Here is a 26,122-nt window from a genome sequence, read left to right as displayed (position 1 = left end):
TATAGAGTCAGGTATAGTCCCAGTAAGTAGCTTGTTTACTCTGTAATATCTCTCAGGAGATACAATATGAATTAATGTAGAAAGAACTAAATATAATTAAATACTTATTCTAGATTGAGTGACAGTATTTTTAGTCTAGGAAATCTTTTTGGGGGGGATTCTAGTGTTGGCTACAATAGTTTTTATTTCTTGCTTAAAAAAACCCTCATGGTGTCCCAACTTTTCTCCTTGCTGTGGTGATTTTGGGATTTCTAGAAACTTACGAATTTCTGTGATAAGATTGCTGTAGTTGTCAATTCTGATTGTTTTTCCATAATGCTGCTTGACACTTTAATAGTGTACTGTATAAGATTCTTTCACAATGTGAAGATCATGTCCCTCTGAGGAAATTTCAAATGTACCTTAACATCTTAGACTATATTTAAAAAAAAACAAAACAAACCCTCTTTTAAAATACTGTCATTCAGTAACTTTTTTTGTGTGAAGAAAACAGATTGGGTCCCTGTGTCTACCCTGGTCTTATCTTTACTCCTTTTATTTCACGGATAAGTGTAATACCAGTGTTGTCTTTATGTCAGTTGGGTTTTAATGCCTAACGCCATAGTTGTAGGTACAATTTGGAGGAATGTTTTGTAAAATCCCTCTAGTTTGTATGTGTCACCATACGGAGAAATCCTGGCAACATCAGTATTTGGCTTGTCACCTCCCCCTTACTCAACAAACTCCGAAAGCTCCCTGTTCCCTCCAATATCAAATATAAAGCTTTTGTTTGGCATATATTGAGGCTCTTCTCAACCTGGCCCCTTCCTACTTTTGTAGTTTTCTTGTGTTTCATTTCCTTCCACCTGTATCATGATCCGGCAGCACTGGCCTCTTTGCTGTTCCTCACGTGTGAGTTTTCAAAATATTGCATCTTAGATCTGTTTGTCAGTGAGTGCCCAGTGGACTGGGCTTATGAGATCATTGAAAATAACTTTCCTAGATCTAGACATAGATTTTGATTTCAGATGGGCTAGGAACTTCTTTAAAATCTTTCTCTTTATCTTAATTGTGCTTCCTCCCAAAAAACAAATAAAGAAAAGTTTGCATAAGAACTTCATAAAAACAGTAAGGAAGATAGATTTTTGAGGGTTGAATATGTAGAACTCTCAAAATGCATTTGTTTCAAGGGAGAGTAGCACTGTTATCACCCTGCGTTAGGCAGTCACTCCAATGGAACAAGTGAGGTGCCCTTCAGTGTAGTCATCTCTGCAAGGTATTTTGCATGTCACTATTTTTCACTCCATTTCTCCAGCTCCAAGGAAAGGCCTTGCTTAAAGGAGAGCATCATCTATTTTGCCCAAAGATTTCATTCTGTGGCTGTAGTGATAAATTTGAACCTAGTGACATTTGAATTTCACTCCTCTGGAATCTTTTTTCTTGATAATCAACACTATTTCTACTGAAAGAATATTGATTTCTTGTTTTCTTCATAATTTTCATCTTTCTTCTTTAGGACTTTGTTACTACCATTATCCGTCTGTTTGATAGTCCTTCAACTTCCATTCGAGCTAAAGCTTTTCTGGTACTTTTATATGTTCTGCTCCATAACCGAGAGATGTTGCTTCTCAGTTGCCAAGCAAGGTAAGACTTTTCCCCCTCAAGAATTGCTTCAGTAAGTTTCAGTTGGTAGTTGTGACAATCATTGTAGCAATCGTGACATTTGGCGTTGATGATTTGTTATCTATTTTTTAGGGTGGGCCTTGGGATTGAGTTTTTCCACAGAATTTAGAACCTTCAGATAATGCACATGGTGCTAGAAAATCAGTTTTTTCTAGACATCCACTGTAATATAATGTGTTGAGATCATGTTAGCTCCTTTGGCACTGGGGAAAGGCTTGGGAAATGGCAGATGTGGTGAACTCCTGGAGTGAGCCTTGGGGACAGCAATAAGAGGCTGAACAATGTTATTGTTAGTAAGATTTGAGGAGACTCATTGCACTGGCGGCCACTTTTACATGTACTCAATTTATTATGATGACTGCCAACTAAAAGTCTAGATTGTACATCTTATGGCTTAGAACATAAAAACTCCGGTGGATGCATCCTAGGAGTCTTGACCTTGACTCAGTGTCTTGGATGGTATCTGAGTACTTGCTTTAGATATATTGTTAGAAGTCCCCCTCCCCCAACACCCTGAAATTACCTTAGATTTGGAGAATATAGGCCAAGAACACTAAGATGCTCATTGTATATTGATAAAGTGTATAAAAACATGAGACTTATATAAAGAACTTGAGAATTGTGCTTCAGCAACCATCCATTCCAACCCGACCACCAGAGGAATCACCACTGTGCTGTACTAGACGAGTGCTTGTCCAGAACTATAAGGAGAACTATCACCTTTCACTGCCTCCTACTCCACTTTTTGCAAACTCTAGTTATTAGGAAAAGTTTTTTGATATCAAGCCATACTTTATTTCTTTCCAACTCGTACTCATTGCTACTTTTTCTTTTTCCTGAGGCCAAACAGAACAAATTGATTTTCTCTTCCAATGGCATCCCTTCAGATACTTGAAGATGGCTATCATGGCTTTTCTTCTCCATGCTCACCATGACCAGGTCCTTGAACCAGTCCTTATATGTCGTGGGCCCAAGCCCTGTCGCCATCTTGATGCTTTCCTCTAAGTACTCTCTAGCACATCATATCAACACCTTCTTCAACCACGTTGCCCAGAACTAGGCACAGTTCTCCAAATGGGATATTATGAGCATAGAGAACTGCAGGCCTGTTACCTTCCTATTCCTGGGAGCAATGTAATCCACAATCACGTTAGCTTTATATTGACCTTGTTATCCATGTTATCCATCCAGCCCCCTCCCCCAGATCCTTTTCAAAACAGCTTCTATCTATCTGTACCACTCCCATATTATATTGATGAAGGTAAGTTTTTTTGTATCCAAGTTCAAGACTTTACATTGAATTTTATCTCTTTAGGTTGAGTCCTGTGCTTTATCCTGTCAAAATCCTTTTGGATCCTGACTCTCTTATTCAGTGTCTTAGCTATCCCTGATAGCTTTGTGTCATCAACCAAATTTGTTGAAACTACCATGTCATATATTAATACCATACCATTATAGCAGCAAGCACCCTGACACATCCAGGGTGGCCTGCTAGCACAGCTTCTTAGAACTTCTTTTCTGAAAGGAAAGCAACTTTTGAGGGGGTCAACAATATTCTTTAATCACATATACCAACAGAGAAAATACAAACAGAGAAATAAAGACCAACAGACAGAGCTTCTAACTGTCTGAATATAAGCAATACATACATCACAGATCAACAGACAGATCCAGCTGTCTGATCATTACAGACATACATAGCTACCAGAGAGAGAATCACCAACATCTGGGTTTTCAAAGTGCAGGGGAGTGGGACAGTGGGGTGGGGGTGCTCCTTAATGGCTACCCAGAGTCTTATCTGGCACATGAACTTTCTTCCAAGCTCCCAAAGCAAAACCTCATCACAGAGTATATATGCACTTTTCAGAGCCAGAGAGCATCATGACCCTTGTGACCCATTACCTCATTAATTAACAAAAGGTGTGGACCTTCTATCAAATGCTTGTGGTATAGGATAATTCAGGGCTGAGAGAGAAGAGTATGTTAAGTAGAGCACATGGAGTGATCAGGGAGAATAAGTGGGGCTAAGAAGGTCTGTGGGGATCTGGGTGGAGTCTAGGATCAAGGAGAGTCAGGGAAACTCACCTAAGAGTTTGGGAAATGGGAGATGTGAAAAGCAGGGAGGTGCTGATAGATTATGTTCAAGGCCCTATTCTTAACATTTAATGAAATGTAATAATATTATTCTGAACCAATCACTTGTCATTGAGGGTTATATTTAAGAATAGATAGGGAATTTTGAGTTATTCTTCTCTGCTGTGGAGATTAAATCATTTGCATTTCTAGAAGAAATGCAATGTTTTTTATACTTATACCTTGAGGCTGTGTTAAATATCACATTAGCTGAAGCATTACTGAAAATTTTGCAGCCCTGATGATTAAGACTTAAGGAAGCTGCATAACTCTATTCCCATCACCTTGCTTCAGTGAGGTATGGCAGCTCAATCAGAAAGATCTTCTACCATCACATAAAATAACCAAAATCTAGACCTTTGGACTATTCAGGTGTCAGAGATTTGGTTCTCTGTAGAAAGTACTTTTTCTTTACATCCCTAAATTGAAAACCCAGGAAATTTGAATAGGAGTACAATAATTATCATTAAGAGAACACACACACATGCACACAAGAGAAATGGGCATGGATCTGTGGCTTTGTTATTGTTTTATTTGCCTTTATAAATTCAGGTTCACACATGGAGTCATATTCAGAAGCAAATGTTAAATAGCACAGTGCAAACAACGGAAAACCAGTACATTATGCTGCCTGTGAAGTTGGGTTTTTCATCATAACCTGCCTGGTTTTAGGGCTGCTGCATTGCAAGTGCTTTGTGGATATCCCACCTGGAGGCTAGAGAGAAAGGCATTTAGAAAAGTGGTGACATTCCTATTGGAAAAAGGTGCCACAGTCTGTGATTAAGCATATATAAAAATGCTCTTCTCTTCCTGCCTCTGAAAACTCCAGAAGCAGCTGGGAATCTCAGAGAACTGCAAGGCTGTGTGAGAGGTGAAGCCTCCAATGTTGGACTAGAGATAAACCATGCCTCATTATGCACATATTGCTTCCTGTCTACCAGCATCACTTTTGCCTTTTACGGGTTGAATCTCAACCAGTTTTGTGTGATCACGGCCCCCAAATCTGTCAGGCAGTGGACAGGTGGTGAGATTGAGCTGTCAGAGTCAGATTAAAAAAGAGATGATTGCCCTCAAATGCCTGACTATTTCTCTAAATGACTTCATCCATACATTGAACATGACAGGTGATAAAATAGGGCCTTCTGGCTCACTACATACAATTGTCCTTTCAGTGGATGAACCATCAGAGTTCCCTGTGTGAGTTTTTTTAGAAACTGAAATGGAGTGCCTGACAATCACCCCTGTACTCTCTTGGGATCTTCAGCATTACCACCCTTGTGGGCTTCAGTGATAGGACAAGTTTGTCTTTGATCAAAGAAGGGCATTTGCTCAAGAATTGTTTGTGGGAAATGGTTGGAGAAGCAACATTTGTCATTTTGAAAAAGGGTTTCACTGGAGTCAGTGCAGTTGAAGTTAAATAGGTATTTCTTATGTTCTTTCAGCTCATCAAAATTGTTTCCATTTTGAACTTAAAGAGATTTCCTTGAGCACACCATAATAATCAGAGTTAGTTTTAATCTATGGAAAGATCATTTTAATCCTTCAAAGGAAGACATATAAGACTGTCCCACCCTACTTTAAACAATGATGATAGTGCTGCAAGTAAAAACTGAATCCTGGGAAGATTTTTGCCAGATAGACTCGGATAGCAATAATCTATTGAGTAAGTACTGGGTGTCAAACAGTATGATAACCATGTGGGAATTGACAAAAGCATCTTATATATTCTCTTTTCTCAAAGAGCTTATAGTTTTGATTATGTGACAAAATTAATGCAGTGAAACATTTAAGGGCTAGTTGTGAAGGGCTGTATGGTGTAATTGATGGAGAATGCCTTTGGAACCAGCACAACCTATTTTCCATTTCCACCTCAGACCTAGTCTAGCTCTGTGCCCTTGTGAAGATGCCCTAACTTCTCAGTGCTTTCACTAATTCTCTAAGAAGAAGCAACTTGCATTGGTAGAAGAACTTTTCTTCCCCATGAACTCTTTAGATCAGGGAAATCAGAAATCTTGATTGGTATTCCTAAGCACAGTAGGAGTATAGAAATAAATGGTGGACTGGAGTAGTTGGGGAAGGCTCATGGAAAAAATGAGACTTGGGCCCAAGGGCTGGAAAGATGGGGCAGGATTGGGGATGGCATGGAGAAACAACCCAATCAGAGACACAGAAGAAGGAATCCACTGATGTGAACAGTAAGATGATTGACCAGAGTCAGAGAGTTTGTGTTGAGGTATACTCCAAAAAAAGGTGGGATCCCAGGCCATACAAAAGAACTTGCATTTAATGCAATCAGTGGAGGATCACTGCACATTCTTGAGTAAAGGAGAAGCAGGATTAGTCTGACTGGCATAGAAAATTGGGGAAGAGGACATGGAGGCAGGAAGACCAATAGGGAAGTTGTCTTCTAGGAGTGAGCTATGACTGGGGCAATCAAAAAGAATGGATAGGTCCCAAACTTTCCAAATGAAGAAACAATTGGACTTAGTGACAGATTCTCCATGAATTCAGGTGAAAGTTACATAATGAGTGATAATCATGTCACTCATGGACATGGGACAGATGAAGAGTGAGTATGTTTGAGATAATGGTGAGACATTCATGTTTTATAGGTGATAGGAAATGGAGGATTGAGAAACCAGTGAGAGGCCAGGGCTGGAGATAGAGATTTTCTAGTCAGTCACATTGAAGTGATAGTTGAAGTCGTGATAATGGGAGAACCATTAGAGGGAGGGAGTGTAGAGAGGGATTTGCTGGATTATTGGCTTTCATATGTATAATTTTTAATCTCCCCAACTAGATTATGTATTTCTTATACAGTAGATAGAGCACTGGGCTTGGAATCAAGAAAACTCATCTTCATGAGTTCAAATGTGCCCTCAGACGCTTCCTAGCTGTGTGAACCTGGGCAAGTCAGTTAACTCTTTGCATTAGTTTCCTCCTCTTTAAAATGAACTGGAGGGGGAAATGGCAAACCACTCCAGCATCTCTGACAAGAAAACTCCATATGAGATCACATAACAGTCTGGCAGAAATGACTGAACAAAAAAACCCAACATATCTTGTATTTATTTGTGTCACTTAGAAGTGCTTTGCTGATTGTAGGCACTCAAAATGTGTTGATTAATGGAGTTGAATTGAAGAGTTGAGAAATAGATTCAAGATTATTGCCTTCAGTAAAAATATATTAAGTTCTTACTACGTGCTGGGTCCTAGAGGGATAAAGATGAAGAGCAGGGGTTCTGTAGGACACACTGAAAGAAGGAATGTGTAGTAGATGAATGAGAGAGCAGGGCCATAAGGAATCCCATGAGCCGAAGCAGTCCAGATGGGCAAGAAGGAATCATAAGGGGAACAGGTGAGGGTTGGAGTTCAGGAAGACCCCGAGAAGTTTCAGGCCTGATGGGGCAGAGGGAACCACGGGAGTTCATTATGTAGTTTTAGTTACGACATTTGTAATCGGACACAGTCCCATAGTACAGAGGAATGTCATTTTCATTTTTGTCTTAGAGCAGTTTTAAATTCTTTATGGAAGAGAAGCTGCAACCAAATGTTTCTCTCCACATATTATTATAATTTTCTTGCTCAGCATGTGAATTCTTTTAGTAACTAATGTTTTCATTGTCAGTAAAGTTGGTTTCTACTAACATAGCTCACTGGAACTCATTATGTAAAGTGGGGACAGTGGGAGGGAGAGCATGAAGAAATGGGACATTATACCGGGATCTCGCCACTTTTATAGTATTATGTACCCCAGAGGCCTCTTTATCCCAGCAGAAAAAATGCTTGTTTTCTCATGTGTTAACAGGTCTGCAGTGGTGTCTTTAGCTATGAAAGAGTATTTCTTGCCTTGAGGAAAAGCTACCAAAATTGTTCAGCAGTATTGAAATTAAGTAATACCCTGAGTAGCTTTAAAATAGATAACTTAGATTTCTAGATACAAATTTATTTGCCTTGATGTTGGAATAAACTTATAAAAATCTTAGTGTAAATTGCTGTTTTATACTCTGTAAAGTTTCTCTTTAGTAATATTTTGTTGAAGCAAGAAAAAATGAACAGTCAATATGTACTGAAAAAATTATATTGCCTTTGCCCTGTGATATCTGATGAAAGACAATCAATAGCAGGAAAGAGTTCAGCCAGAATTTATTGTATCAGATGAAGCGGTAGCCAAATAATAACTGACCCAAGACAGGGCTGCATAGATGGCCATTCTCAAGATAAATGTTGTTCTGTTGGAATTTGGACAGGGTTTTTATTTTAACCAAGGTATCAGGATTAATACCTCTGTGAAACTCTAAGTGAATTGCTGTTGCAATTTTACAATTTTACAGTTCTCTAAAAAATTATAGTACATATCTGTGAGTGTGAAGTAAACTCAGGGCTGAAGTCAAATGATGTACAAGAAGCTCCAGTCTCCTTCCAGAGGAAAAAGGATAAAGGACAAAGTATGATTTTCATGCAGAGAAGGAACTAGAATTTGTGTACGCTTTGCTGAACCAGGAGGACAGTGAATGTGGTACAATTTTTCTAACCATTAACACCATGAATATTTGATATTTTTGAAGCAGAGAAAGTAAGAGATGATAAAATACATAAAGATGTGTCCATTGATAGGAAATGGGTGATTTGGTAAAGGATAGGGGTAGGTAATGAGAGGAGGAATATGTCATCCTGTGGTTAGGAATGGGAATGTTACCAGCTCATCTCAGCCTTCCCTTTGTAATGCCATAGAGAAATGTGTGAAAAGTGTGAGCTCTCTCTCTTTGGGTAGTCGTCTCATTTTCCTCTCCGATTCATGATATACCCTAAAATGTTATACCATGATGTATTCTCACCTTCTGTTTGACCATCTGGATATTGGAGATTTTTTTGGTTGTTTGATTTCTTTTAAGGGAAAGGGAATAAGCATTTATTAAATACCTACTGTGTGCCAAGTGCTAAGCTAAGCACTTGAGCTTAGATGCCCACGGCAGAACCATATGTGTGTATTTATTGAACTTTGCTCAAGGGGATCAGTATACTTTATAGACATGGTAATTTATTTGTTATTAATTTCCTACATTAAGATCATCAGCATAGTATCTTCCTCTGTAACTTGGCATCCAGGGTCCTCCTGCCAACCTGGCACTACCCTTCTATTTCAACCTTATCTCACGTTGCTCCCAAACAGAACCATTCTGTGCCTCCCAAAAGTAAGCTTGTACTCTTATAACCAATGTCTTTTCTCAGGTTCTTTTGTCTTGTGCTAACTGCCCCTTTTCTCTTTACTTGTTCGGTGTCTTCAAGCTATCTAAAATGCCACCTTCTCCCAGAAGTTTCTCTTAATCCTTTCCAGTTGGTAATGGCCTTCCTCTCCCTAACCCCCAACCTCATATCTCACTTTGGGGGTTTTAACTACAGCACAGTTATCATGTAATTTTGTCATTGTATTATAACTGTGTATGTTGTGATATCCTTAACAAACTGTAATCTCTTTGAAGGCAGAGACCATGTTGTAGCCAATCTTTCTGCTTCCCTTCCTTCTGAGGGATAAATAAATGCTTGTTTAATTGTTCGATAAATAAAAGCTTGTTTTATTGTAACTGTTCTTAAAAGTGTTCCAACAAGTCTCTCAGCATCTCTGATTGGTACTTTTCAGAAGTCTTCAATTTACTTTGTGTGCATTGTGAAAAATTCAAGTCAGTAAACATTAAATGCCTATTATGTGCCAGTCACTGTGCTAATCAGTGGGGATACAAATAAGAAAAATCTCTCCAGGAGCTTACAGTCCAGGATCTGCCCTCAAGGAGCTTAGCATCTAAGAGAAGGAGACAGTCCAGAAAAGGAACTAAGGTGGGGGGGTGAGGAAGGACATGAGAAGGGATCCATTGTGGGGGCATCTTTTTCCAGAGTTGAAACCAGGCAGAGAAGCAGATGCAAAGTGGGGTGACCTTAGAGTTCAGGTTCTTCCCCCTATAAAAGAATACTTGGGAGAAATTTGATACTTCACCCTCCAACTCTCCAATCAGAGGGCAAAGGAGGCTGAGGGAATCGTGTCAGTCAAGGCTTGCCTTAGCATCATGGTGGTGAATTTAGGAAGGGATGAACTTGTCCTGGAAGACACACAGCAGATGCAAAATGAGGTGCGCTGAGTCCAGTTTTTGGTCTCTATAAAGCACGGCTTTAGGAGGAGTTTGGTACTCTGCCATCTAGCCCTCCAAGCCTTGAGTTCACTGCAGGTTACGAGATCTGAAGTGATAAACTTATCCTGGGAGGGGCCTCCTGTTCAGGAGTTGGAAAGGAGCAGAATTTCAGATGGAGAGTAGAATAAAAAAAGTGGAAGGGGAAAAGAGAACCATTAAAGGTGTTGTAGCTTACTTGTTACATTTTAAAGCCTTTCAGAAACTATTTCACAATTGACTGAGAGCCTGTTCGAAAAATAGTGATTAAATTTAAACTATTCAATCAGCATATGGTGCTCGAGAACTTCCTGTGTAACTGAGAACGAGACTTTTTCCTACAATGTAATCTTCCTGACACCAATTTGTCACTGGGGCTGGGATCCTCTTTTTAGAACTTTCTGTAATCAATTACCATTCCCAATCCTTCTCCCAGTAGTTGCATTACTACTATTTTAAAATGACACTAGCCTGTTCTGACTGTTCCTTGGATTTGATAGAATGAATTGATCTGATTCTTATAGAAACTTCCTTTAGTTCTATTGTCTTCATTTAGACTCTTTTTTCTAATTCCATCTACTGAGGTGATTTATAAATGTGATACAAGGCCAAAGAGAGAATCTTCAAATTTTTCTGGGAATTGTTGGGTCCTTTGTCCCCATCTCCTTAATTTTTTTTTAATGAAAAAGTAGAAGAAGATGGAATCCTAAGGGCTAGTTATAAAATCCCTTTGTCATATTTAGATATTTTAAAGATGGTTTTTAAGCAGAAGTTGATGCTTTGGCCTGTATTAACCATCACTCTTGAGTAGAAACATTTTCAAGGTACAAGTCCTTTCCATTCATTTTAATTTTTTTCTAGCCTTTTGATGGGGAACCATATTGTTACTCATTTTTTATTTCTTTTCTCTTCCTAGGGATAACATTTAGAGTTAAAATTTAAGTTTTAGAATCAAAGAATCATAGATCTAGAGTTTAAAGGGACCCCATACTTCAATCTCTCTCCTTATTTAATAGTTAAGGAAACCGAGGCACAGAATGGTTGAACTCCTTGTCCAGGAACACAGAGATAATAAATAGCAGAGCTGGAATTTGGACCCAGGGCCTTTGCAGTCAGATGCAGCCCAAAGACCAAAAAAAAAATATTGGGAAAGACATCTTCCCGGCTCTTCATTTGTTCTTGTAGTCCTTGTGTCTAAAAGCCTTAGACTTTCCACTTAGGGAGTTAAGCATTGTGACTGTTGATATGCTCCCTGCTTTCCTCCCCATCTGTTTGTTTTTCCCAAAGTCATATTTCATAAACAAATGGTTATTTGATGTTTTGTTCTTCCCAAATTTTGACTTTATAGTTAAAATTGTACTTGGCAGAGAGAAGTAACTACTCCTTACATTTTTCAGATACATTTAGCAAAATCAATGTTAGTAATTGACTGGCAGCCTATAACTTGATAACCACTATAGATAATTTTGCATGTAGATAGAGAGGTAAGTGTTGACATGCTGGTCTCTTGGAATACAAAGCAAATATTATCTGATTTATGTTGATTATTGCTATGATTTGGGTATTTTGGAGAAAATGATCATCTCTTTGAACAGCAGGATGAAGGATATGACTTATTACATCATTTCTTCATGATATCCAGCTCTTAACTTACATCAGTATCATTAGTTTGATTACAAAGAGTGTATTTTGGAAATAGATTTCAAAAGGTACTAAGGACATATTCTCCTCATATGTCCTTAATATTTGATTTTGATTCTTTTCTGTGTGATTAGAGTTGTGCAAGTGTGGACTATATAATTTTTAGGCATAGAGTGGAAATAGGGCTAATGTTTTTCAGACTCTTCTTTAAGAGTTTGATGTTTTCTGTCTCAGTCTTCTTTAGGGACTGAGGAAGAAGTATCTTTTGGTGTAACTATTGCATATTGAGAGTGCCTTATGCCTTCCCTTTGGAGAGCTGGGAAGGCCATTCCATAGAGAAGAAAGAAAAACTGAAAGAGAGGTTACTCAAGAATCTGACGACTCCATCCAGGTAGCTTTGCCTGTTCACATTTCATTCATGAAGTTTGTACTCATTTTCTTGATACTGGACTTCAGGAGATAAAAGATTTGCTAAATGTCCATGTTAGCTGCTAGACTAAATGGAAGAGTAAATTTAAAAAACCCATTTATTACTTGTCTCTCAAATGCACACTCAGTGTTAGTTCATGACTTTTGCTGAAGAGGATCAGAAAATATGGCAAACTAAAATGACTCTTATGCTCTAGTTTTATTTCCAGTTACATTTTGTATGCTGTTGGTGGGACTGGGCAGAGCAGGACAATGAAGGAATTCCAGTTATTGTGGGTAGAGGAAAAATGAAGATGAAGAATGATGATGAGGAAGAATCTTGCATAAAAAATGGAAAAAAGTGCTAACATCCTGAAAAGGGATGACAGGAACTCATTTCTATGACTTATTGTGAATTAAGAACCATGCCAGTGCAACATATGTTTAAAAGATTTTGTATTTTTCACTTGAAAAATTAAGGAGAGAGAAAAATCAAGGTTCTGTTGCTTTTCCCTTTTAATTTTAGTGAGCTGAGCCCTCATTTTGACTGTGCATGTAGAAACAGTTCTGAAGTTCTTCTGTCTCCCTCGGTGGGAATCTCACTTCCAGTCTCTTTTAGAGATGGTATGTGACAGTAGACTACATAAATATTTGATCTGAGATGGTGTTTTGAACTAACAGACAGATACTTACTTATCAGCCTCAACAAGTCAAGAGTTTTGCAATCAGTGATTTTTCCTCCCTTGTCACTATTAAATTGGAGCCAAGACTAGAGAAAAGGAATGGAAGAGGCCACTGGTACAAGCTCTAGCTTCTTCATGTAGGTATTTGAGAGATATTCTCGGTTAACAGTGATGCAGATGGCACTTTTAAAGCTTTTGTGGTGCCACTTGACCCCTAGCCAGATATTTAAAAGAGCAGCATTATTAGTCCAGAGCATTTGAAGTATAGATAGTGCATTTTAATTTATTCTGAAATAACATAATAATTTTTTAATTAGATCATATCTTGACGTATTAATACCTTCCTTTATCACTTTGGTGGATTTGTAATGTCATCAACGTAGGTATTTTCTCCATCAGTGCAGACTGAAATGTATCCACAAGTGTCTTATCCTGTGTGACTCTTGTGAATGATAGTACAAACTTTGTACATGGCATCCATTCATTATTTTGGGGTCTTTCTCTAGTTTTCCTGATGTTTTACGTGTACTGGCAGAACATGTGCTGTCTCCATTGGCTCCCTCTTACTGAATGATCCATCCATCTTTTCTGATCACACACAACTCTCCAATATTATCACTGCAATTTTTGTTTTTTAATAATTATTTGGAGACTGGTCTTTAGTAACTTATAGTCTTACTACATTACTAGAAGAATATTGTTGCTAAAGAAATGAACCTTTGTTTCAAGAGGAAACTTGGGCAGGGGGGTCATTAAAAAACAGTTTGTGACTTCCCAAAGACAATCCAGTTCATTCTTTCCACAAAATTCTGGGCCCAGCTCATTTTCTGTTTCCAGTGTCTTTCCAAAATACATATACTGATTGATCAAGTCTGTGGATTGTATCTGGATTAAATGGAAACCCATGTTACTGATGATTAGGCATTCTTCATTCACTTAGTTTTACTAGTTTGGAGAGTTAGACTGAGCTTTATTCTGTTAGGGATCTCATTTAGATAGCTCTGCTACAGGATTGATATAATCAGTACAATATCATTTAAAAAATAATGACTACCACGTGTTACTCCCTTCTTTCTGTCTAAACTCAATCAAATCAGCTGTCTTTCTTCCTAGAAAGTGTCAGGTCTACTGCCTTATGTTTCTATTTGCTATCCCTGTAAATTTGCAAATGAAAAGATCTCTCTGGCCACCACTCCTCTGCCTATATCGTCTCAAACTGTCTCTCTTTCTTTATTGGTATTATCATGGCATATAGTAAGTGCTTAATAAATGTTTTTTTATCCATTCAGTGAAATAGGATCAAAGAGGATCTTAATTTTTTGAGGTACTTCTTCCACTGGGACTTTCCACTGGATCTCTTCTTGGCAATGGCCAAGACCTTTAGCAAACATGCGTATTTCTCTTTTTGCTTCATTTGATATTAGTCAGAAACACTGGACAAATTATCTCTTGTTTAATCTTTGAGGAGTCTAATACAACTTCAATATGTGTATTTTATATATGCACACACACGTGTATATATGTATGTATGTGTGCATACACACACATGCATATACATACATGCATGCATGCACACATACATACTAGAGATACCTTTTTGGAGGAGAGTCTTTAAGACAGCTTTAGAGATTTGATGGTGGAAGGATACCTCAGCAGCCTCCTAGTCCACTCTTGATATGAAAGGCATCCCTTCTACAATGTAATTGAGACAAGGGGCCATCTAGCCTCTGTTTAAAGATGTCTCAGGTCAACCCATTCTATTTTTGGATAGCTCAAATTATTAGGAAATTTTTCCATCAATTCCAAACTAACTTCTTTGTAACTACTACACATTGCTAATTTTTCTTCTTTCTGAAGCCAGATAGAACCAGGCTGCTTACCATCGCCATGATGTACTGTCTGGTGCTTTTGAGATGGCAATCATACCCCTCCCCTCCCTCAGTCCCTTTCCTTTCTCTGGAGGAAAAATGTGCCATTCTTTCACCCAGTCCTCCAAAGGCATAGTTTCCTCTCCCTTCACTATTCTAGTTACCCTCTCTAGGCACTGTAGCATTTTAGTGTCCTTCTTAAACTGTGGTGCCCAAAACTGAGCTCAGTTCTCCAGATAAGGCCTGATGAGAGAGCAGGTTGTTCAGTTATTTCAGTAGTATATGAATCTTTGTGACCCCATTTGGGGTTTTCTTGGCAAAGGTACTGGAGTGGTTTGCCATTTCCTTTTCTAGCTCATTTGACAGATGAGGAAACTGAGGCAAACAGGGTTAAGTGATTTGCCCAAGGTCACCCAGCTAGTAAGTGTCTGAGACTGGATTTGAACTCATAAAGATGAGTCTTCCTGATTCCAGGCTAAGTGTTCTATCCACTGTGCTACCTAGCTGTCCTGGAACATTACAGGAAGCTTTGCTTTCTTTAATGCAACCCAAGGTCATGGTAGCTTTTGGTTTGTTTTTGTTTGTAAGTTTTTATTATCATGTTTTATTTTTACATTAAAAATATTTCTAGGCTACCTATAATTTATAAAAATGTAAGACAATAAAACCAAACCACTATGGAGACCTCATCTGAAAGTGCATGCCGCATTCTTGTTTCTATTTTTATAAAGTGTTTTTTTTTAATTAACAGAGATCAATTTCTCACCCTCTCACCCGCCTCTTCACTAAAAAAAGAGAGAAAAGAAAAACAAATTCCTTCCAACCAATAGGCATTGTCAAGCAATCTCCCATTCTCTCTCTCTCTCTCTCTCTCTCTCTCTCTCTCTCTCTCTCTCTCTCTCTCTCTCTCTCTTTCTCTTTCTCTCTCTCTCTGTGTCTATATCTATATAGATACATCTATCTATCTATATGTGTATATATATATATATATATATATATATATATATATATATATATATATATATATACATATATATATATATCACTTTTATGTCAGGAAGTGGACAGTATGTTGCACCATATGTCTTCTAGAACCATGAACAGTTCTTACAATCATCATAGTTCTCACAGCTTTCAAAGCTGCTATTGTAGTGTTGTTATTGTAGGAATTAGCTGCCCATTTCATTCTTCATTAGTTTGTAAAAGTCTTCAGAGTTTTTCATTTTTATAATATTAACCTTATGATACAAATTGTTCTCTTGGTTCTGCTTACCTCATTCTTCATCAGTTCATAAATGTCTTTCCATGTCAGTATCACAATTTATTCAGCCACTCTTTAATTAACAATTGCCTTTAATTTTCTTTTTTTTTAAATTTTGGCCATGACAAAAATAGCTGCTATAAATGTTTTTTGCACATAAAGGACCTTTTCTTATGATTCTGCCTCATCAGATTCATAAGAATGACAAAAAAGAAAATTATACATGTTGGAGGGGCTGTGAGAAAACAGGCACATAGATGCACTGTTGGTTTCTGAATCAGTACAACTATTCTGGTAAGCAATTTAGAATTGTACACAAAAAAAAAATTACTAAAAAAAATACATGCTTTTTAACCCAGATATACCACTTCTAGAATTGTAAACAAATGAGATCACATTAGCTACTATATCACACTGTCTGCTCACATTGAGCTTAAGTTACACTAAGACTACCAGATTTTTTTTAGAACAACTGTTGTCTAACCACATCTCTTGTATCGATGATTTTTTGAATCAGTGTGTAAGAGTTCACATTTACCCCTGTTGAATTTATTTAACTAAATCCCTTTGCTTTGCCAAATTAAATGTTTTTTTAGTAAAAAAAAAAAAAATTAGCACCATATAATTTTGTAACATACATATTTCAGACAGTTGTGCTGTTGTAAAGGTATGATTTATTATTAGCATCATTTACAAAAACCTTCCCATTATCTTCATGTATATTTATCAGGATGATCTCTATTGTGTGTAGAGATTATTCTCATAAAATTTTGTGGATATAGGAAAGTAGGCTTATGGGTCAGTAGTTACTAAAATTTTATTATTCACCTTTTTGGTAACAGTAATGGCCAAGATGTTTTCAGCTCTCATTACTTATGTTTTGTTTTTTTTTTTATGACTAGCCCAGCAGCACCATATCAAAAAATACTCCAAATCTCTATTGATTAGAGAAGTACAAATTAAAACAACTCTTGAGATACCACCTCACACATCTCAGATTGGCTAATATAATAGAAAGTGAAAATGACAGATGTTGGAGGGAATGTGGGAAAATTGGAACATCAATGCATTGTTAGTAGAGTTGTGAACCACCCATTCTGGAGAACAATTTGGAACTTGGCCCAAAGGGTTATAAAACTGTGCATACCTTTTGATTCAACAATATCATTACAAAGAGACCAAAAAAAAGGAAAAGGACCTATTTGTACAAGATTATTTATAGCATTTATTTTTGTGATGGCAAAGAATTGGAAATTTAGGGGATGTCCATCAATTGGGGAATAGTTGAACAAGTTGTGGTATATGATTATGATAGAATATACTATTGTGCTATAAGAAATGATGAACAGGATCCTTTCAGAAAAACCTCAGCTTGCAGGAACTGATGCAAAGTGAAGTGAACAGAACCAGAACATTGTACACAGTACCAGCAATATTGTACAGTGTTCAATGATGAATGATTTAGCAGTTCTCAGCAATACAATGATTTCAGTTCCTAAGAATTATGATGAAAAGTGCTATCCATCTCCAGAAAAAGAACTGATGGAATCTGAATGCATATCAAAACATAGTTTAAAAAACTTGTTCATTTTTTGTCTGTGTTTTCTTGTACATCATGACTAATATTGAAATGTGTTTTGCATGACTTTACATGTATAACCTATGTCACATTGCTTGCCTTCTCAATAAAGAGGGTTATGGTGAGAGGGAGAGAATTTGGAACTCAAAGCTTAACAAATATGTTAAAAATTGTTTTCACATGTAACTGAGAAAAAATAAGATGTTAAAGGTGAACAAAAAAAGAAAATGAGTTCCTTGAGGAACTCATCCCCAGCACTTAACACAGAGGTTGGCATATAGTAAGTGTTTAATAAATGCATATTGATTTATTGGAAATAACAGTTCCAAATCTACGTAAGTGAATTTATTGTCTTTCCATCTTAGCATGAGAGATTTTTGCAAGATCTTGGCTGATATTTCAGTAAACAATAATATTGTATTTCTCAAAGTTACCAGTCTAGTAAATCTGCCAAAAAAAAAGAGAAATAAGGGTAGTTTGGTATATTCAGTTCTTAAGTAAACCATGTTGGCTCTTTTGATACTATGTCCCATCTCCAAAAAGTCCAGGATATTTCGTGCTCGACCAGAAGCAGCATGGTGTAGACAGCTGACCTCATAGTCAGGAAGACCTGGACTTGGGTCCCTCCAGTGTCACAACTTCTCCATGATTGTTCTTCCCCCGCCCCTGCACCAGGCCACTTGATAAGACTATTAATCACTGATCTTCCCGGATAGAGGGAGTTCAATGTATCTGATATCAGAAATCTATTCCAAAAAGAAGATACGTTCTATCCATTAATACTATTTTGCGAAGTCAGTCACCTGGAAAATGCCATAATAATTCTGCTCCACTGTGAAAGGAACAAGAGATGGGATTGCTGAGCCCCCTGCCAGTGCTATTGGAAAGGGCGCAGAGAATGGCTGGAGGTGTCACTGGGCTGGTTTTCAGAAAAAGGGGAGAGAATGGGGCCTACAAAACTGTAGGCCACTTAGTTTGACTTTTGTTTTTAGGGAAAAAGTCTCAAATGGGTCATTAAAGGGATGACGGGTGAACATGAATCCAAATGGTGATTCCCAAGAGCCTTTGTGGCATCACCAAAAATAAGTGATGCTGAACCTTTCTCTTTTGACATGGTTTCTAAATTGTATCAGTATAATGCTGTTGTATAGTTTGACTTGATTTTAACAAATCATGTGATAAAAGTATGTGTTACTCTTTTTGTGAAAAGATGGAGAGATATGGGCTAGACAATGAAATGTATTTGGAGCTGGTCGAATGACTAGACTGAAAGAGCAGATGCTAATGGCACAATGCCAGCTTCATAGGATTACTTCCATGTAAGGCCCTAGGAACTGGTGCTGGGCCCTGCTCTTTTTGTTACTGATCTATATCATTCTGTAGAGGACATATTTATCAAATTCAAGACGATGTATAGATAATACAGTGGGTGAGAGACAGAGTAAAGACCTAAAAAGTCCTTGAGAGACGAGAACTCTGCTAAATGTAATAAGATGAAATTGAATAGGAATAAATGCAGAATTATACACTTGGATTCAAAGACTCTGTTTCTCAAATACTAAGTCGGGGAAGGCATAGTGAGATAACTGTCTGAAAACTGTGTTTCACTGGACTGCAGGCTTGACATGAGTCAGTAATATGATACAACAGCCAAAATAGCCAACAAATCTTGAGCAGCCCTAAGGGCCATAGCATCCAGCAGGAAGGAGGCCTCATTGTCCTGTTTGTCAGACTCCATCTGGAGCAGCACATTTCAGGGAGAATAGTGATATGATGGGAAGAGTGCAGAAGTGTGGAACCCAGAACTGTGAAGAGCCATGAGTCTTTTTCATATGAGTATCACCTATTGGACCTGGGCAGTTTGATGACCTAGAGAATCTTAGGAAAGATATTTTTAACTCTTTTTAAGGATTTCATGATCTTTCAATAATCTTATTTTGCATTAGGCTTTAGTTGAAAGGAATTTCACTTGACCTACACCTACCTTTTCAAATTTTCAACTAATGCAATTATTTTGTGAGATATCTCATCTTTCTGAGCTTAGTCCCTGTCTGCACAATGGGAATGATAACCCTTACTTTTCCCTACCTTACAGAACTGAGGTGAGTGACCATGGTGCTTAGTGCCTGTGTGACCTTGGGCAAATTACTTACCCATTCCTTGAGCTTCTGTTTCCTCACTTGTAAAGGAGGTGATTGAATTAGATACTTGGGAAGGATGCTCTAGGCTCTAGATGTCTGATCCTGTGATATTATGTAAACCTATTTACCTCAAGAGAAAACAGACTGAGATCCTGCAGGGTTGTGGGAAGCACTATTCACACAAAGTGGTAGAATCTAGAAATAGAAAAAATATGTCTATGGGCAGACTGCTTTCATTTTTGGAGACACTGCCAAGGACGGATAAATACAAAGGAGTTTTGCTATGAAAATATCTGACTGGAAGATGGTGGCGTGTAGGCCAGGACCCAGCTGAACTCTCCCCATATCCTCCAAACAACTTTAAAATAGATCTCAAATCAAATTTTGGCTTGGTAGAGGTAACAGAAGGTCTAAGGGAGACATTTTTCCAGCCTGAGGCAACTTAGGAGGTCCATGGGAGAGGTCTGCAACGCTGTAGTGGGTGCAGGCTCAGAGCATGACAGGAGCACCATTAGTGGGCCTTGGAGGTGGTCATACAGACAGCAGCAGCAGTAACTTTGAGAGCCCTCAGCCCAGACATCATAGGGGGAGGGGGCCAGACAACTGATCAGAAAGAGATGACAGGGGACTGTTTGCTGACACGGGCTGCAGCCAGCATTGATGGGCAACTGTGTTCCCCATAAACAGTTCTGAGTCATGGTTCCAGGGAAGAGAGGGGCACTTGTGATCTGTCACAAGGAAGCAGAGGCCTTGGTCACAGGTACAGGGCCAAGAGGAGCGCTAGCACTTGTGGCTGCAGGAAAGCCGGGGATGCCAAGAGGGAGGATTGGGGAATGATAACGGGGAGGGCAGATAAGGGGAAGCTATGGTCAGAAGCAAGACAGACTTTTGAGGAGGGACAGAATAAGAAAAGAGAGATAAACAGAAAAAAAAGGGATGAAGAGACATGCATGGTTAGCGATCATATCTGTGAATGAGAGTGGGATAAGTCAATCCATAGAGCAGAAGCAGAAGGAAGAATGAATTGGAAACAAGAATCCAACAATGTGTTGTGTAGAAGAGATACACTTGGAACAGAAAGACAGAGTGAGAGGCAAAGGCTGAGAGAATGCTATGCTTCAGCTGAAATGAAGAGGCAGGGGTGACAGTCATGATCTCAGAGAAAGCAAAAGCAAAATTATACCCAATGGAAAGAGATATTTAGGGAAAATGCGTTTAGCTGAAAGGTACCATAGACAATGAAGTGATGTTAAAAATTTTACAGCAGGTTTCTTGATGAAGGCCTCATTGCTCAAATATATAGGGAACTGAGTCAAATGTCTGAAAAACTGAGCCATTCCTCAGTGGATTAATGATCAAAGGATATAAACAGGCAGTTTTCAAAAGAAGAAATTAAAGTTATCTATAACCATATGAAAAAATGCTTCAGATCCCTTATTGATTAAAACAGCTCTATGGTACCACCTCACACCTATCAGAAATTGCAGAAGGGAATGAGGGTAAATGGGTACATTAATGAACTGTTGGTGGGTTAGTGAAGTGGTGCAGCCATTCTGGAGAACAATCCGAAACTATACCCAAAGAGCTATAAAAACTGTGCCTACCCTTTGACCCAGCAATGCCATTACTAGGTCTGCATCCCAAAGAGGATCCCAAAGAAAAAGGAAAAGGACCTATATGTACAAAAATTTTTGTGGTGGCCAAGAATTGGAAATTGAAGAAATGCCCATCATTTGGAGAATGACTGAACAAGTTGTGGCGTATGATTATGGTGGAATGTTATTGTGCTGGAGGAAATGTTTTTTTTTTTCAGAAAAAAAAACATGGTAAGACCTGTGTGAACTGATGGAAAGTGAAGTGAGAAGGAGTGTGAGATCATTGTGCGCAATAGCACAAGGTTTCAGTGATGATCAACTGTGAGACCTGGCTACTCAGCTCAACTAAGTATGATTCCAAAAGGCTTATGATGACAAAATGTTATGCTCTTCCAGAGAGGGAACAGATAAACTCTGAGTGCAAATGGAAGTATAATTTTCTCACTTTTTTGTGATATGGTAATATGCAAATATGTTTTGCATAATTTCGCATGTATAATTGATATCATATTGTCTCCTCAGTGAGTGGGGGAGGTGTAGGAGGGAGAGAGAGAATCCAGAACTCAAAATTTAAAAAGAAAAGAATGCTAAAAAAATAATAAATTAGAAAAATAAATTTTAAAAAGAAAGAAAATGTTTAACTGTGGTGTAGGGATTTATAAATCAGAAATGAGAAAGTAACATCTGCTCCATGATCCAGTTTAGACAGCCTCCTCTCTTGTTTCTATCTTAAATTAGAATAATGAATAATTGCATTTATAATGGAAATGGATTCATATGTTAATCCACGAAACACTGGTGTAGGAGACTTATCGCAGCGTAATGTAGCCTATTTTGTCAGAATTTTTCTTGCATCTTAATTAGTTTAATTTATTAGAACACCTGTGAAGTATAAGAAGAACTTAGTCAACTTTTACTTTAAAATTAAATTCTTTTCATGAAAAGTTCTGAAGCCTTTAATGCCTCTTGAGCCAGGATGTAGCACAGAAATTTCTCCCTGTGTTGAGCATGCATTTTGTCTGCTGATATGGACATTTTCTGAAATGCATTAATATAATTTATTACTGCAGCTTGTAGTTTTGGCTGATGTACCTCATAGTCTAATTGGTAATTTTTTCACCTGTGAAAGCTGCAGATCACAATAACATACACTACCCAAATGGATACTTGAACCTATTCAGAATGTTACATTATAAAATTTTTAAATCATTTTTTGGGAAGAGTCAGCCTGTAATGAAACTGAATCCTAGGCAGACCAGAGGTTAGTGTCCTAAAGGGTTCTATTAATAGTCTCTCTTCTCAGGACATCTTCTTCCTAATGAGCAACTCATGCCAGCTAACATTTTATTTTTTTGAACTAAGTAGATGGACCAGATTTCCTGAAAGTCCCTCTCACCTTGTCTACATAATAACTGGATCTCCTAGTTAAAAGGAAACATGTCAGCCAATGGAGATAGCTACTTCTCTGGGGAGGGTGTTAGCATCTGAATCCTATTTCTCCCATAGAAGACTGAAATATTTCTTTTCAAGTAAAATCACTTGCATAAAAATGTCATTGTCCACATTGCATTATATTCCCATGAGTCCTTGTCTGACAGGTTTCCACTGAAGACTGAGTGCCTTCTCCCACAGCTTCCTCAGAAGGATTGCAGGTTCCTAGTTCTCTGATCCTGGTGGTCCAGGAGTGGAGCAGGATTTGGTTTTGTGCCTCTGACAGATCCCTACTGCCTCCCCTCCTCCACCCCCTGCCCACTATGTGGCTGCAGTGGAGGGGGGTGTGAGTCACTTAGAGAAGTCTGATGAGGAGAAATTCTGAGCCCTCCCTCTCAGAGAGATGAGGACCATGGACTCTGAAAACCTCTGTTACTTTAGGTAGTCAATTTAATTTAACTTGATTTAACAAACACTTATAATGTACAAACTTATGTAAGGTACTTTATTAGTACTGGCAGAAATGCACAGAAAGGTAAAAAGCACCTGTCTTCAAGGTGCTTCTCATCTGTTATGGGAAAGGCAAGGCAGGGAGAAAGACATGTATCCAGAATAATTGCAGAGCTAGGACAAGAACTTTTTGGGAGAGTTAAAGGTAAAGTATTAGGAATACTTCTTGGGGTGAGGACCAAAGTAAATCCACAGAAGATTTGGAAATGCACAGAGGTGCCCAAGCCCTTTGGGCTTTGTGGGGATGGCAGAGGCAGGCGCCCATTCTGAGCATGGGACTTAGTGTGAACAAAGCTAAGTAGATGGTGCTGAGTGGGACAGCCTTTCACTCAATCAACAAGTATTTAACTTGGGGGTAGCTAAATGGTGCAGGGTAAAATGTTAGACTTGGAGTCAGGAAGACCTGAATTCAAATCCTATCTCAGGGAATTACTAGCTATGTTACTCTCATTTACCTCATCTGTAAAATGGGGGCAAAAATGGCATCTACTTTCCAAGGCTGTTATAAGGATCAAACTAGATAGCATATGTAAAATGCTTTGTGAGCCTTAAAGTGCTATATCAATGTTTGCTATGATTATTATTTATTAAATGCCTACTGTATTACCAGGCCTGGTGCAAGACCCTAGGGGTACAAATGCAATGAATGAAACAATCTCTGCTCTCCACGAGCTACATTCTGTGGTTAAGACAGCAATAATATATAGAATAAATATAGAGAAAGTAACCAAAAGCCAGTTAAATGCAAGGTAGTTTTGGAGGGAGAGTCCTAACAACTGGAAGTATCCAAAAAGGCTTCATGTAGAAGGTGGTGATTGAGCTGGCTCATGAATGAAGGGGAGGATTCAGTGAGGCAGAAGCAAGGAAAGAGGGCATGCCAAGCATGGGGCACAGCCAACACAGAGGCATGGTACTGGGAGAGAAGGAGGGTCAAGTCTTAGGAAGAGATTGAAGGCCATTTTGGCTGGATTGGGGTGTCATGGATAGTGAGGCTGGAAAGATAATATTGGTGCCAGGTGGTGAAGGGCTTTCAAAGCTAAATAGAAATTTATCTTTGATCTTAGAGGACATAGGGAACAATTGGCATTGATTGAGTAAGGGAGTGACATGGTCAGATGTGCACCTAAGGGAAATCACTTAGACCATAAGTAGCATGAAAGGTAGACTGGAATAGGGAGAGGCTGGAGGCAGGGATATTAGTTAAGAGCATCCTTCTAGTAATTTAGGTAAAAGATGATGAGGGTCTGGACTCAGGGTAGCCAACTGTGTGAATTCATAGACTCTTAGAATCTTGCCATTGGAAGGACCCTCTGAAGTCATTTAGTCAAACTGTGCTTGATAGGAACCCCCTCTGTAACTGTTATTAAGCTAGCCTTTTTTAAAAGAAAACATAATCACAGAGAGGACTCAAGTATTAAAAAAATTTTTTTGTTGTAAAAACTTCATCAGCCTTTAAAAATGGTGTTCTCAGCATATTGATCACCAGTATTTGAGACTAGTCTTCTTTTCTACTTGGTCCACCTAGAATGTTGTGGAAAAGTTAGGTCATCTCTAAGAATGTTCTAAGTAATTTGGGGAACTTCTACTCATGTTTGTTTTATCCAGGTATATATATATATAGATTTAGGGTTTGAAAGAGATATATAGGCACATCCAGAAAATCCTCATTAGTTACCCAGTTGAGAGGTATACTTGTCACTTAATCTCGTAGAGAAATCTAACACATTCCCCAACTCTTTCATTTGGTCCATTGAAACTTCCAGGCCATGACATGTTGTGCAATGTGGAATCACTTAAGTTGCTTCTAAAGCATTATTTTAAAGCTATTCATTGTTTCTGTAGATTTCCCACTATGTCATTTACCGGCAGTTAGCTTACTTGAATCTACTAGTAATAGATTCCTTTAAGTCTGCCATTTTGATGTAACTTCCAGGAATTTCAGTTTGGCACTTGAAAATTTAATTTTGGATTTATGTGATATTTTAACTGCATTTTACCAGGAAATATAAAAAACTTTATATATAGAAATATAGAAAACTTTAAGCCAAAAGTGTTCAGTTTCTGAGGAAAAGTAACTTTTTCTTTTTTCTTTGGATTTTAAGGTAACTTGATCAGACAGGTCCAAACCTTTCAATCCTGCTTTTTAAAATTTCATTAAAAAGTTGTTAGTCACTCGTTTATTGCTTGGTACTTGGAATTGTTTTGGGGGAGAGATGTGTTATTAGACCTGTTACCAAACATTTGGGCAATGTTCAGTCAGTAAAGACTGGCTAGATTTCATTGCTGGTCCTTACTGAATGTGTAATGAATGTTTTTTTCAGACTTCGAGTCATCAGCTCATAGATTATATATTTAGAAGTGGCAGGCAGTATAGGAGCCATTGAGTCCAAGACCCTTATTTTATAGAGGAGGTAACTGAGACTTTGTAGCTAGTCAGTCTTTGAGGCAAAATTCAGACTTAGGTCTTACTAATGGCAAGTCCTATTTCATTCATTGCTTGACTATAGGACAAATGCTGTGAATGATAGTAATAAAAATAATGATGATGTTTAGCATTTCTGTAACACTTTTAGATTTGTGTGATCCTTTAAATATATTATCTCATTTGATTCTCATGGCAGCCTTGTGAGGCAGGTGCCATTTTACAGATGTAAAAACTGAGGCTGACAGGTCATATAGCTAAGTGTCTGAGTCAGGATTTATGCTTAGGTCTTCCTGATTGCAAGTTCAGCACTCTAGATACAGTTGTATGCAATGCATAGAAATCCCAAAGACATACTTAAAATGTGCATTTGTTTTAGGTTATGAGGTCAGGGACTAGGATAAGTTTACTCAGAAAGTGCTTAATATAGTGTCATGCACTGGTAGATTCTTAACAGGCATTATTTGGTCATTAAAATGATAAGTATCATCCCACACAGCCTATGATGAAGTTGAAATGTGTTTTTACTATACTGCAAATCTGTGTTGTTTTGGAAGCTCATTCACTTTGTTAGGTTATTTGAATTCTAGCAGACTGATTACATCAAGTGAACCAAATAATTCATGA

The 26,122-nt window shown here is 38.1% G+C and overlaps 1 protein-coding gene across 14 annotated transcripts in view; it reads left to right on the top strand.

The window, feature by feature from the left end:
* ULK4 (unc-51 like kinase 4) overlaps positions 1–26,122 on the top strand; it is a 674,194-nt gene that overhangs the window by 185,582 nt on the left and 462,490 nt on the right. For all 14 annotated transcript variants that reach the window (XM_072651430.1, XM_072651427.1, XM_072651429.1 and 11 more), the window contains one exon: positions 1,496–1,623. In XM_072651430.1, coding sequence (XP_072507531.1) covers positions 1,496–1,623 — 128 coding nt within the window. The remainder of the gene's footprint in view (positions 1–1,495; positions 1,624–26,122) is intronic.

This window comes from Notamacropus eugenii, chromosome 3 (assembly GCF_028372415.1).
Source record: "Notamacropus eugenii isolate mMacEug1 chromosome 3, mMacEug1.pri_v2, whole genome shotgun sequence".
Classification (NCBI taxonomy): Eukaryota; Metazoa; Chordata; class Mammalia; order Diprotodontia; family Macropodidae; genus Notamacropus; species Notamacropus eugenii.
Note: the sequence above shows the minus strand (reverse complement) of the source record. Positions and strands in the feature narration are given on the sequence as shown.